The sequence below is a fragment of the Mustela nivalis genome, assembly GCF_964662115.1.
Source record: "Mustela nivalis genome assembly, chromosome: 7".
In the NCBI taxonomy this organism is placed as follows: Eukaryota; Metazoa; Chordata; class Mammalia; order Carnivora; family Mustelidae; genus Mustela; species Mustela nivalis.
Genome location: NC_139026.1, coordinates 84,354,508 through 84,369,170, shown reverse-complemented (window position 1 = coordinate 84,369,170; position 14,663 = coordinate 84,354,508). Strand labels below are relative to the sequence as shown.

General features: G+C 36.3%; 1 protein-coding gene across 8 annotated transcripts in view; it reads left to right on the top strand.

Moving 5' to 3' along the window:
• Positions 1-14,663, top strand: part of SCAF11 (SR-related CTD associated factor 11) — a 76,356-nt gene that overhangs the window by 16,966 nt on the left and 44,727 nt on the right. For 2 of the 8 annotated variants that reach the window (XM_082742301.1, XM_082742297.1), the window contains exons 2-4: positions 2,978-3,033; positions 10,826-10,907; positions 13,993-14,150. In XM_082742301.1, coding sequence (XP_082598427.1) covers positions 10,847-10,907; positions 13,993-14,150 — 219 coding nt within the window. In that variant the 5' untranslated portion in view covers positions 2,978-3,033; positions 10,826-10,846. The remainder of the gene's footprint in view (positions 1-2,977; positions 3,034-10,825; positions 10,908-13,992; positions 14,151-14,663) is intronic. The other 6 variants (XM_082742302.1, XM_082742300.1, XM_082742304.1 and 3 more) reach the window with 3 other exon arrangements.

Below are 14,663 nucleotides of genomic sequence, written 5' to 3'. Positions count from 1 at the left end.
ACCCTGAGACCATGACCCAAGCCGAAGGCAGAGGCTTGAACCTACTGAGCCACGCAGGCGCCCCCAGTGCAAGCCCTGTTGAGGAGATGATACTACATTAAATGTAAAAGGAAATAGGAAAAATAATTTCTCTTTTAGAGCATAGTCTTCATGAACTCTAATCTTCCATAATTATATTACATTTGAAAAAACTGTTTTCCTATTTTCAGTTTAGTCTACGTTTTCTGCCTGAGGATTTGCAGTTCCCTTCACTTTGGAAACTTTTTTCTTTAGTCATTTTAACCTTTTAAAAATGATTTGCTTAGGGGTGCCTGGGTGCTCAGTTGGTTAAGTGTCTGCCTTTGGCTCAAATCACGATCTTAGGGTCCTGGGATTGAGCCCTGCATTGGGCTCCCTACTCAGTGGGGAGTCTGGTTCTCTCTCTTCCTCCTCCCCTCCCCCTCTCATGTTTGCATACATCCTCTTTCTCAAATAAATGGAATTAAAAAAATAATTTTCTTCTAAATAAGTTATTGGTCATTGTAGAACTTAGTATGAGGTGATATGCTTCATATTAGTGGACTCTTGGCTTTCACTCCACAGGAATTTTAGAGACATTCTGAAGCACATCTTCACTTCCTAGATTGATATGGGAAGCTGATTTTATTTTAAGACTGATAAGTGTAGATGACTTCATCTTTTCTATTTTCAGTTTCTTTGGTAAACAACAAGATATAAGATTATTTGGTCATCAGTGAATGGTGCTTGGAAAACAAGCTTTTTTCTGGGTGTAGGCCCAGGATGAAGGGCCTGATTCAATCAATAGAATATGAAAGATTTCCAGAAATTCTTGTTGTTGATCAGCTGCTGACAGGCAACCAAATCACTGAAAATCTTATCAAAAACTAAATTAAGAAGTAGTTCCAGGGACTGATTGTGCAGTAGTAACGGAAAGAAGAGCATGTGTCTTATCTGTTCAGGCTGCTATAACAAAACACGTGGCTTATAAGCAGTGAAATTTATTTCTCAGAGTTCTGGTGGCACAATGGTTGGGTGAGGGCTCTTTTCCAGGTCACAGACTTTTCCTTGCATCCTCATGTGGTAGAAGGGGCTTGGGATCTCTCTGTAGCCTCTTTTATAAGGTACTAATCCCATTTATGAGGGTTCCACTTTTATGATTTAAGCACTTCCCAAGGGCCCCACTTAACACCATCGCCTATTCAGCATTTTAACATGTGAATTTGGGCGGATGCAAACATTCAGACCATAACAGCATGTAAATGAGTTCACTAAAACTAAAATTGGTTGAAAGTCTTAGGTTTCATATCCATTTCAGTTTTCTTGGTAGTTATAAAGGTGGGGTGAAATTGAAACTATTGGCAGAAATGAAAATTTTGTTGCTGTTTTTATAAATACATACCATAATTTGCTCATTCTTCATTGTACTTTTTTAAAAAGATTTTATTTATGTATTTGATAGAGCACAGGTGGGCAGGGTGGCAGATAGAGGGTCAGGCGGAGGGTCAGGCGAAGGAAGAAGAGAAGCAGGCTCACCAGTGAGCAGAGAGCCTGATGTGGGGCTCAATCCCAGGACCCTGGGATCATGACTTGAGCCGAAGGCAGACACGCTTAACCAACTGAGACACCCAGGTGCCCTGCCCCGATTATTATTTTAAATGTATGGTGTTCATTTAGACAATATACTCAGATAATTGTGTGAAATATACTATTTTATAATTGTAGAAAGAGAAAAGATCCTTCTCTTTTACCAGTGTGTATGTGTAGCCATTGTCTGAAAACCTTTTTTAGAGATTAAGCCTTTATGGTGTGGGGTTGGGCACAGTGTTATCTTTTATGTTTGCCCAATGGTCATTTCCATATGGGAAGTCTAACATAGCAAGCACATCAGCTTATCTGTGTGCTGTGATTCACATGTGTCCTTTCTTTTGAAAATTAAAATTGGGGCACCTGGGTGGCTCAGATGGTTAAGTGTCTGTCTTTGGCTCAGGTCATGATCCTTGGGATCCTGGAATCAAGCTCCCAACTTAGTTGGGGGTCTGCTTCTCCCTCTCCTTATGCTCTATCTCACTCTGTCTCAAATGAATTAAAAAAAAAATTAAAATTCTCACTATCATTTTTAAATTGACAATTCCAGTTCCAAGTCCTTTAAAGATGGAAATGCTCCAGTAGTACAGAATGGTCAGGGGGTTAGAAAAATATATTTTTAATCTATTTGCTCTCAACAATTGGGAATCCTTTTTTACAAATGTAGATATGTTACAAGGATTTGGTGGTTATTATGTGCTCCTGTTATGTCTTGCACTTACCCCAATTACAGCACCTACTTACTGTATTGTATTATAATTGTTGATTTTTGTTCTTGTTTTTGTTCGGTATGTCAGTGCTTAAGGCCTAATGGCACCTAGAAAATAGGGGCACTGGCTAAGTATTTATTGAATGAATAAATACAGACTGTAGCAAGGAGGGGAGTCTGGTATAGGGCCTAACTGAAGAAAGAGAGGGGGAACAAAAGAGGAAAGTGACTTTTGGTTAAGTATACTTAAGGTCTGGAGTTCAGGAAGTAATTTAAATTCTAGTAGTTGTTGAATTTCTATATCTTTTCCTAAATTGTCTTTTTAGGTGATGTGGCCAGTCTGTTTGTTGGGGTAGATCTTTTCTAATTCTCCGTTACTTTGTTTTCAGTTGTTTTTTTCCTATATGCTGAAATGTGACTTGTGCTTCTCTTACTAAACAAAATGGTTTTTTTTTCATTGTTTGCCTCCATTACCTGTGAGTATCTTCATATTTGAAGGCATATACTTAACTGTGTCAGAATGTCTTCCATTCTAAATAAAATGTATTCACTACTCAAGGCCTTCTGGAATAAATCATTTTTTATATTTAATTGTTCTCTTTTATCCTGAACCCAAGATAAATAGGGTCACAGCTGGGTGAAAGTGAAGTAAAATAGGACTAATTTTCATAATTCCCTCCCCAGAATAATTTGATAGAAAACTGATTACGTGACTGTTCCACCTGAAGAATCTTAAAAAGGTAAGAGGGCTTGTGAATATTTCCATACTTAAGAAAAACTTAAAATGCCACTCGGAGGTACTACCTTGGGAATTGTGGTTATAGCTTCACTTAACTATGTATAACTTCTTTTTTCCTGGAGTTGCCATGTTAAAACATAGTGTTTTATCTCCTATACATATATAAAGTAGGAAATAGGATGTTATAATAATCCTAGAACTATTTTCTTTTGAGTCCTAGATTTTGTCTTGCTGTGACATTTTTGTTTCCAGATAAATAGAATAAAGAACATATTTACCATATATAAGATCTGTTCAAAAAGCTATTTGGCGATTTAAATTTTGTGAACTCTTCTCACATTCTTTCTGTATGTGGGTATTCTTTGAAATACAGAAGTTTTTAAAATATGAAAATCTCATCCTAGTGGGAGTCATACAGATTAACTATCTTATATCCTGTGATACATCTAAGATCCTTTTGGGGTGGGGCCATGTTTGTGCCTGTGTGTTAGTTGTTGAGTACTTCTTTTGTCCTAGTCTTTTTGCTAAGCACTTTAAAAGGATTATGTGATTATGTAATTTAGTCTTCATAATGACTGAAGTGGTTACTACATTTATCTCCATTTAATAGATGGGGAAACAGGCTTAAAGACATTATCAAGTAAGTGGCAGACTAGTTGTGGTTTGAACCTAGACAGTTTTTTCCTAAAACCTGTGCTTAAAGGGACAGTCTGTTTTAAAGGGACGGAAGCGGACTGGTATTAAAGCTCCAGCAACAAACATGTAGGGGAGGGCTATTTTTAAACAAAAAGATGTTAGAATACCCCGCTTGAAGCAAAGAAAACTACTTACAAACTCAAAATTGCGGTACAGGTGGGAAAAAAATTGGAGCATTTTGTAAGGGATTTAAAAATCAAAAATTGTAGAGCAGGACTGAGTTGATTAGCAGAGAGGCTGTAAAGGAAATAATTATTAAGCTGAAGGAGTTAATTACTTTAACCTTACTCTGAAGTGAATTAATTGAAGGCGCTGGAGCAAATATCTGTGCTAGTTTAAGCCACACTGAGAAAATAAATGTAGATAAATCAACAAAATCACATAGCCTTCAGGGGTGTTTTAAAAGGAACTCAAGGACAACACTGTAGAACCGTTGACTCAAATGTGTAATAAGTAACTGTTGTGCCAGAGTACAGGTTGAATATAGATGTGGAGATGCCTATACTTCAGAAAGCTTGAAGAGCCCTCTGCAGTGAGAGACTGAGCCACATCTGTAAACTTTTTCTGGAAAGGGCCAGGTCGTAGGTACTTTAGGCTTTGCAGAGTATGTAGTTTCTGTTACAGTTATTTATATTTGCCATTGTAGTGCAAAAGTCATAGGCAATATATAAAGGGATAAGCATGGCTATTCAACAAAACTTTATTTACAGAAAAACTCGGCTGGTTTTTTGAACATTGGCCTATAATAATGGATACTGTCCCTCCCTGGACATCACTAAAAAATAGCCTTGGAGGATCAAATTTTTAATAGCATTGGGAAGCAGTTAATGACTATTTAAGACTGGCATTGAGATGAAAGATCCTGCACTGAATAGTAATGTAACATTTGCGTGTTTATTACTGCTAGACAATGTCATAAGCACAGGTTGGCCTGACACCAGTGCCCAAGTCATTAATCATGGAAATATACCACTCAGAGTACCTCCTTAAATGCCCCCTCATTTTTTTTTTTTTTAAAGATTTTATTTATTTATTTGACAGAGAGAAATTACAAGTACACTGAGAGGCAGGCAGAGAGAGAGAGAAGGAAGCAGGCTCCCTGCTGAGCAGAGAGCCCGATGCGGGACTTGATCCCAGGACCCTGAGATCATGACCTGAGCCGAAGGCAGCGGCTTAACCCACTGAGCCACCCAGGCGCCCCAATGCCCCCTCATTTTTAACTGAATTTTTGGCACAGGGGATTGAATTTGGGGACCAGTTTATCTTGGATTAGGGGATTGGAAATAAAGGAGGAAGAAGAATAAATTTTCTTAAGAGTAGTTCTGGGAGTCACTGATTCTCTGAAGACCTTAGCTGTGTGAATCAGTATACTATTTAGCATCTTCATGAAGTATGCTTGTCCTTGGCATAAGTATGCCCAGCACAGGGACAGCTCTTACTTTTTCCCCAAATCCCTTTCATTCAGTCTTGGTTCCCATTTATCATATCTGTGCCCTTTATGGTAGAGTCTATAATGGCAGAATTGGGTGTGAGAGTGGGGTGGGAAACAGAGTTAAACTTCTCATGGCTTTTCATATGTCTTCTTTTTTTTTGTACCCTCAAAAATCTGACTACTCTTGACAGAATATTAGTAGACTTTATCAATTTAGTTGTTACTCAGGAGTGTTGATTTGTGTTTTTTCAGTCCTCTGTTTGCCTTTGTTTTTCACTTCTGTCTAGGGAAAACACAGAAATTGGGCAGTTAACACTTTTATTATGCTTCCCTATTTTTTTGTTCTTACTAGCACTAATAATAAATAGGGGCACCTTGTTGACTCAGTTGTTTGAGCTGCTAGCCCTTAATTTCAGCTCAGGTCATGATCTCAGGGTTCTGGGATCAAGCCCCATGTCAGGTTTTATGCTCAGCAGGGACTCTGCTTGAGGATTCTCTCTCTCTCTCTCCTGCTGCACAACACCCCCCCCCCCACCCACCCCATGCATGCTTAGACACTAGCTCTAAAAATAAATCTTTAGGAAAAAAATAGTAATGATAATAACAGCCACTAACTACATGGCAGTGGAGCTACGATTTGATTGTATGTCTAAGTCTTAACTAGGATGTACATCCTTAACTAGGATATACCATGGACTTGCTTGAAGGACAGGAGGAAGCAAGGAGGTGGAGGTTTGAAGCGAACTGGATGTAGATGGAAGGAAACAGACTTTGAAAGAGAAAAGGATGGGGAGAAGGGAAGGATAGAAACTTTAAATGGAGTTGGCCAAGGCTAAAATGTTTAGTTTCTATTAGCAGGAACCCCTTGTCCCTTCTCCAATTCCTTGAAGCTTGTTGTACTTCAGCAATTACAAAAGAAAATACATTGCTAGCGTCTTAGGTGTAACTTGAAATAATTTCCTTTTATAGAGAATGGTAGTAATATCCTAGAACTGTGCTGTCTAGCATGGTAACCAGTACGACACTGGATTACTTAAATTTAAATTAACTAAAACCTAAATAATAAGAAAAATTTTATTCCTTGGTTGTAGTAGCCACACTTCAGGTGCTTGTTAGAACAGTTCTTGTTGGGCAAGAGAACTGAGTTGCCCAACTCTAGTTGTTCTAGAGAACTGAGCTATCTTCTACACTACTGTTACTTGAATGCACTATAATTGCTGGCCTGGGATTCTTGCTTTCATGTATTCCAGGGTATGTGTGGGAAAATGAGTTCTGAATTCTGAAAACTGATTGGCAATAGTGCTCCTTTTTTTAAATTCCACATCTAAAAGTTGATGCTTTTATGATAAATAAAATTTGTAAATTAGGTCATTCTTCCCAAACTGATTTTATGAACATATTTGGAATAGGATTTCTAATACATAACAGAAACAATATATACTGGAATAAAAAGGGCAACTTGTAAGATATAAGTGCTTTAAGATCATTACGTTAGGAATAAAAGACTTAAAAGATACTTTAGCTTGGAAAGGTGGAGCCTGAGAAGAGATATTAAAGATTGAAATTTGTAAATTAGTCATCTGAAAAGTAAACAGAATTAAAATCAAGAATGAACAACCATTCTTTTAGATTCATTTGTGGTAAACCAAATTTAAAAGAAAATTCTGTTTGGTTTATAGATAATTTACAGAACTCGGTTGAACTATTAAGGAGTCTAGGTAGAATATGATATGATTAAGAGTCATTAATAGTTAATATCATGAAATCAAGTTATATCTCTTTGGGTAACCACAAGAAGGGATAGTTCTGCCCACCCGTAGCTTATCTCTTAAAGACCACAAATTATTGGCTTAGGACCATGGTGTCTGTATTGTATTCCTGTGTTCCTGTTACTGGAAATTTAAAGCAAAACTGGTATTAAAAACCATGAATCCTTAGATTAAAAATGAATCTAGGCAGGTAGAACAAATAAGCATGAATAAGTTATAACTTTATATGCTATTGAACTAAAAGTTGTGACTTTTATCTACTGAAATGCTAAAAACCTATCATTTTGAATGAATAAACTAGTAATGTAGCATAATTGGTGTTAGATACGGCAGCAGTAAATACATGATGTATTCAAGAAGAAGCGCACAACTTCTAAGAATTTGGAGCACTTGGTGTTTTAAGCAGATTTCTAAGATTTCTAACAAGGAAGGGCAGTCTGTAACTTGATTGAGGGTTTCTCAGTGATAAACTATTACTTATGTACTCCATTGCATGCGTTAAAATAGAGAGGGAGTATTTGCTATAAAATGTTAATTATAGATTACAATTTATATGTTAATACAAGAATATAAGCTTAATATTAAGGAAATGTGAAAACTGCATAGACTATACAATAGGGCATAAATTATTTAGCTAAGTAAAGGTATAGTATATTGCATGTTTTGGGAACTTACTAGATTTTTAAAATATGGTATTAATTTTAAAATTGACATTTTATCACATTTAATTAACTCTCAAATATTTTTTATTCTTAGGATACCGGGGGAGTTGGTGTGGTATGAATTTCCCCACATAAAGATTACAGTCAATTATCAATCATACCAGGAGCACAGTATGCCTTCAAAATCAAGTTGGGAAGTTACCTAGAGCAGTGTTTCTCAGCTTTTTACATAATCATATCCAGATCTTGATAAAATGTAGGTTCTAGGTTTAGAGCAGTACCTGAGGTGTCCTGCATTTTTTTTTTAATATTTTATTTATTTATTTGACAGAGAGAGATCACAAGCAGGCAGAGAGGCAGGCAGAGAGAGAGGAGGAAGCAGGCTCCCCGCTGAGCAGAAAGCCCGATGCGGGACTCGATCCCAGGACCCTGAGACCATGACCTGAGCCGAAGGCAGCAGCTTAACCCACTGAGCCACCCAGGCGCCCCTTGGTGTCCTGCATTTTAATAAGTTCCCAAGTGATACTGTAGACTAATCTATGACTGTCTGAATATTTTAACGTAATCTTCTGTCTCCGTAATTCCATTATTGTAGTTGCTCAAATCAGAATGCGTTGAAATTATCCTAGAGTCTTGCTCTTTAACACATACCTCACATTCAATCTTTTTGCAAATCCTGATGGATGTATTTTGAAAATAGCTGGAATTTGATCCCTTCTCATCACTATTGCTGCTACTCTGGTACAAGCCGTTGTCATCTCCTTCCCTAGATGATCAGTCATACTTGCTTTTTCCTTTGCCTCCTCCCCTGCTTAAAATCTTCCACTGGCCCATGTCACTCAGAAAAGCAGCCAGTGTGTGTTTACCTTAGCCCTTAAGATGTTGCATGGTCTTACTACCTGTCTGTCCTCTTACTGCTTTTCCTGTCTTTCATTCTGTTCTAGCCACACTTGCCTCCTTGTTTTTCCTTGGACATATCAGACATACTGCTCTTCACTGCCTTTGGACTTTATATTTACTGTTCTTTTCTGCCTAGAATGCAGGTCCTTTAGGTAATCCATAATTCTCTCCCTTGATTGTTTCAGATTGCCATTTCAAATTTCACTTTATCAGAAAGGCTTTCCCTAAATACTTGTATGGAAAAACAGCTTCTCCATAATTGTATGTTTATTTTATAATTGTATTTTACTTTTCTCAACATCTCAGGTACTAGATATTTTTGTGTGTTTATTTTATTTTCCCTGCTAGAATGTAAAGTCAGGAATTTTTGTCTGTCTTGTTCAATGCTATACTTAAATCATTGTGTAATAGTACACTTCCAGTACTCAATAAATCTTTGAATTAAAAAAAATAGCCCATGAGGAAGTCACTGGGCCTCTGATTAAATGCCTTCATTGATAGTTACTCTACCTCCCTTCAGAAAAGCCATTCCATTTGAAAGTAACTGCTAAACTTCTCCTTAAGCTTTCTGTTATTCCAGGCTAAACATTCTTGCTACTTTTCCTTTTTGCATGTGATACGGTTTCCAAGGCTGTCACCAGTAGTCCTCTTCCATGGACATTAATCATTTTCTCGTTTGTCCCTAAATAAAATAGCATCAGAACTAAAACAGATGTTGCAAATATAGGCTGAGGGGGAAGTTTTCCTCTTGTTTTTGACAATCTGCTTTTATTAAGACAGACTGATTAAATTAACTTTTTAAGATTTTATTTATTTGACAGAGAGAGAGAACACAAGTAGGCAGAACAGCAGGCAGAGAGAAAGGGCGGGGGTGGGGGGTGGGGAGCAGACTTCCCGCTGAGCAAAGAGTCTGATGCGGAGCTCAATCCCAGGACCCTGAGATCATGACTTGAGCCTAAGGCAGAGGCTTAACCTACTGAGCCACCTAGATGCCCCTAAATTAACTTTTTAAAGTAACTCTAATTCCTGATTTTGCTTTTTAATCTACTAAAACCTTTAAATCATTTTTCCATGTGCTACTAAGTTTCTTATCTTCTGCTTTACGGTTGGTTTTTTGAACCAAAGTGTGGGTCTTTGCATTTCTCCTTATTTAGCCTAAAAGAATTTTCCTGGGCAATACATACCTTTAATGTAGAAATTAGTATGTTTAAATTATTGAAGAAACTAATAGAAAAATTACTTCATATCAATACGGGAGAATTATAATTGATGAAATTGGGGATTTCTTGTGCTGAGATATTCCAAAATGTTTTTGAACAGATCATTATAATCATGTATCTTGAATCAGTTTAAGAAAGAATTCATAGTAAACTTAAAAAATAATTTTACCTCATACACATTTTCTTTGACTAACAAATTCATTTCCTTTCCCACATTTCTCATTTTGCCTCTCATAATCATTTTCTTAGTCCTCAAGGCCAGAGTAATCTTTGACTCCTTCCCTGTATTTATTTAGTCACCATATCTCAGAAATTCTTATTTGTTAATTCCTTCTTTTTTATTCAGTTCATAGCCAGTTACCCTAGCTATGTGGATCTCTCTGCTTCTGTTCTCTCCCTGCTATAATCCATTTCTGTGCTTTAGTGGCAGATCATTCTTTTAAAAGAGTCGTAATACTTTTATCATTTCAGTCTTCAGAGGAATCTGTAAGATTGGATCTAAACTTCTCAATCATTAGAGATCCATTTGTAATCTGTCCCTACTTGATTTGCATTGTTTTGCTTACTGCTTTCCTTACTCATTACCGTAGTCTTCCAGATGAATTTCTTGGCATATATCCCTCCTTAGTACACACAGACACACACACACAGACTCTCCTTCTTTCTTTCTGTCTCTCTCCCCCCTTCTCTCTTTCTCTTATACTTTTCTTGTTGTTGTCAGATTGGCCTTGTTAAATGCTATTTTACTACTTTATACTGTTGCCTCTTAAATGCAGTAAGCTCAAAACATATAACCTGTCACATTCAGTGAAAACTCAGTTCAAATTGATCTCTTTTTTTCCCTAAGCTCTAATTATATTTATGCCTGTACCACGAAATCTATCATTTATTCTTTGTTGCTTAATACTTACAGAAAGCTTTTTCTTTCAGTAAGACTGCTTGATAGCAAGGAGTATAAAAGAGTACTGGATTATCCATAAAATTTACTGGCGTGGCTTGTACTGTGTTCTTTTGTGTGTAAAATAATTTCTTACAGTTCTGGATTTTTCATTGTTTTTCATTGATACTGGAAGAATGCAAACATAAAAACTCTCTATTATAATTCATCCTATAGGAAGCCCATTTTTAAGGAGAAATGAAGAGGAAAATTATATATACCCTAAATGTGGGTGATCAAGAGTATGAAGATATGGAAGGTAAATTTTTATCTTTTATAAAGCTTGTGTGTTGAAAGCAAAAGACTTAGTGTTTCTAAACTGTTCATTTGTGTACATTTCAAAATTTACAAAGAGTTTTTTTGTTTTCATTTATTTTCATTGGTCTTAAATTCTGAAATAAGCTTCTGAATAAGAAGTGTATACATTTTTTCCCCTCCTCCCATGACTTATTTTTGATTGATCAAGGTTTTTTGTTTGTTTGAACTCTTTTTTCTTAAATTTTTTCCCCTACTGGTTTATGAATATATTAATCTGTGTTTGTTGTTATAATCTTATGCTTTGGGTTTTTTAAATAGGTGGCATTGATCTTTTCCTCTACTTCTAAATTTAATAATTTAATATTTACTGTTAACAGTAAAAGAACCTTAGAACACTTTAACTGATCATCCTACTCTTACTTATAGGTAATAATCATCCTTTTTTTTTTTTTAACACCACAGATTAGTTGATTTTTTTTTGTTTTTTTTAAAGATTTTATTTATTCAACAGAGAGAGATCACAAGTAGGCAGAGAGGCAGGCAGAGAGAGAGAGGAGGAAGCAGGCTTCCCGCTGAGCACAGAGCCGGATGCGGGACTCGATCCCAGGACCCCGAGATCACAACCCGAGCCGAAGGCAGTGGCCCAAACCACTGAGCCACCCAGGCACCCCAATTAGTTGATATTTTTAAATGGATAGTATTTGAGGGGATTTCTTATCCATTTCTTTTTCCTTCTTTCTTTCTTTCTTTCTTTCTTTCTTTCTTTCTTTCTTTCTTTCTTTCTTTCTTTCTTTCTTTTAAAGATTTTATTTATTTATTATTTGAGAGAGAGAATGAGCATGGAGGTGAGGGTCAGAGGGAGAAGCAGACTCCCTGCTGAGCAAGGAGCCTAGGATACGGAACTGGATCCTGGGTCTCTGGGATCATGACCTGAGCTGAAGGCAGTCACTTAACCAACTGAGTCACCCAGGCATCCTCCATTTCTGTCTTTTTTCCTGAAAAAACTTGAAGTTCTTTTAGTGAAAGTCTATTAGTGGGGGTGCCTGGGTGGCTCAGTGGGTTAAGCCGCTGCCTTCGGCTCAGGTCATGATCCCAGGGTCCTGGGATTAAGCCCCGCATCAGGCTCTCTGCTCAGTGGGGAGCCTGCTTTCCCTCCTCTCTCTGCCTGCCTCTCTGCCTACTTGTGATCTCTGTCAAATAAATAAATAAAAGCTTAAAAAAAAAAAAAGAAAGTCTATTAGTGGTAAATTCTTAAGTTTTTGTATTTATTTTAACCTCTTCATAACTATTCAAAGAGCTATAATTTTGTATTGATAGTTTTTGTTGTTGTTTTCCTCTTAGCACTTTGGGGACATTACTTAACCATTTTATGGTTTTGTTTTTACTGTCAGGAAATCCCTTCTCAGCCTAATTGTCAATCCCTTAGAGATGATCTGTCTTTTCCTTCATTTTTCTTTTTAGATCTTATTTTTATCTTTGATGTCTTTGATGTTGTATAGATCTGCTGCATTGTTTCTGGCATGGATTATTTTCATTTCTCTTGGTTACCATACTTTCTATGTCCTTTATCTTTTGGATCTTTTTTGTTTGTTTGTTTTCTCATTTCTCAGCCATTACTGCTTTAACTGTTGGATGTTCTTTATTCTCTTCTTCTGGGCTTCAATTAGTAGGTTAGACTTTGTTTGACCTCATTTCCCATTCTCCCAGGTTACATCTCCTTGTATGTCTGTTACAGTCTAGGTAGTTTTCTCAGATCTCTCTTACAGTTCACAAATATTCTTTTCTTCTGGGTCTAATATACTGTTTAATCATTCTATGTTGTATTTGCAAATTCTGATATTTGAAGCCAGTGGACATCTAAATAAATTTATCATTAGTGAGTATAATGTGTAAAATATAAATAATTTTTTCTGTTGATTCTTACTCAAAGTAACTTATTTCATAGGTTTGGTAATGTTTGATTATGAACTCATATTTGATAAATTTAATCTGTAGAATTCTGAGGGCCTACCTAAGGGATGTTTTCCTTCAGAGGATTTGTATTTGTTTTTTCCTAAACCCATGCTCTACTTTAGCATGGTGTCTTGACTTGATGTGTAGGTTTCTTAGGATCAGTTCCCCTGCCTGGGTTGGTTGTAAGTTTTTAGATGTGAACCCTAATATGAACATTTGCTCTCAGGACAATCTCCACTTTTCCACTTGCTTGGTGTATATTGTTCACATTTCAGCTGACAATTTCTTTATTGTTATTTCATTTTATATAGAATTTTTGAGTTTCTTTTACTTTTGAGCCAACAGTACATATTCTTTTATGTTGGTTATATTGCTGGTGGGCATTTAAATTAGTACAAACCGTAAGGGATAAAATTTCATAGTATCCAAACTACAACAGTAGTCCATCAGTAAGTTAAAACAAAAAAAAAATGCAGACTAGTGTATATAGTGTTTTAGTATTTGTGTGAAGAAGGAGCCTTAAAAAGATAGGTTTTCAGAGTTGCTTGCTTCTGCATTAAAAAAATATCTTTGGAAGAACAGAGAAGAAATGTAATAGTTGTTACATATTGCATTTGGTGGGTCTGGATGGATGGCAGTAGATTTGAGTGGGAGATTTGTCATTATAACCTTTTTTTTTACTTTAAAATATTCGAACCATCTGATTATTACTTATTTTAAAAATTAATAAAGGGGCGCCTGGGTGGCTCAGTGGGTTAAAAGCCTTTGCCTTCGGCTCAGGTCATGATCCTGGTGTCCTGGGATCGAGCCCCGAGCCCCGCATCGGGTTCTCTGCAAACCAGGGAGCCTGCTTCCCTTCCTCTCTGTCTGCCTGCCTCTCTGCCTGCTTGAGATCTCTGTCAAATAAATTAAAAAAAAAAAAAAATTCATAAAAAATTTCTTTTTATTTCCCCATTAAAAATATAAATTAGTAAATGTTGGGGGTATTGTGTTCAAGGAGATGTTTATTATACTGTAAGATTTAATTACTTTGTCTTTGGGGGCCCTTTAGAATATCTAGTTCTTGATACTGCCTTGAACATGTCATTTGGTCTGGAAAACTTGAAAGTGTATATGGCTGCTTTACTTTATAGGTGAAGAAAACAAAGATAATACTGCTACCACTGGTCTGTTGTACAGTGAAGCTGACAGATGTCCAATATGTCTTAATTGCCTGTTAGAGAAAGAAGTTGGTTTTCCAGAAAGCTGTAATCATGTCTTCTGCATGACCTGTATTCTTAAATGGGCAGAGGTGAGTCTGAGAATGAACTAATATTATTGTATTTTAATTTCCTAGCATGGTATCATGCCACCTAAATAGCTGATAATACTATTTTATAAGTAACACTTTTTCCCCTTACTCTGGACAAATTTCCCTGTATTAATCCAATTCTGTCAGTATATTTTCTTCTAGTTTTTTTTTACACATCTTTTTTGTTATTTTATAATTAAAAAATTTTAAGTGCACATCTTTAAAAAAAAACAACCTTATAGGAATAACCGATATATATATTTTTTTTTTTGGGCGAGGGGGTAGAAATGCAGTAATTCATCTTCAGTGTACTTTATCCTCTTGAGATAATATCTGCTTACTACTAATAACGCTTTCTGTCCGTTTTGTGTTTTATATTTTTCAGGGAATTTTTATGTAGATTATTTGATTTCTTGTATCAGCCTTGTGGAATAACAAGAGCAGATATTCTAGGGTTTTTCAGTTTTACGATTTCATAGCTTAGAGAGGCAGGAGTGAATTTAGAACTGCCAT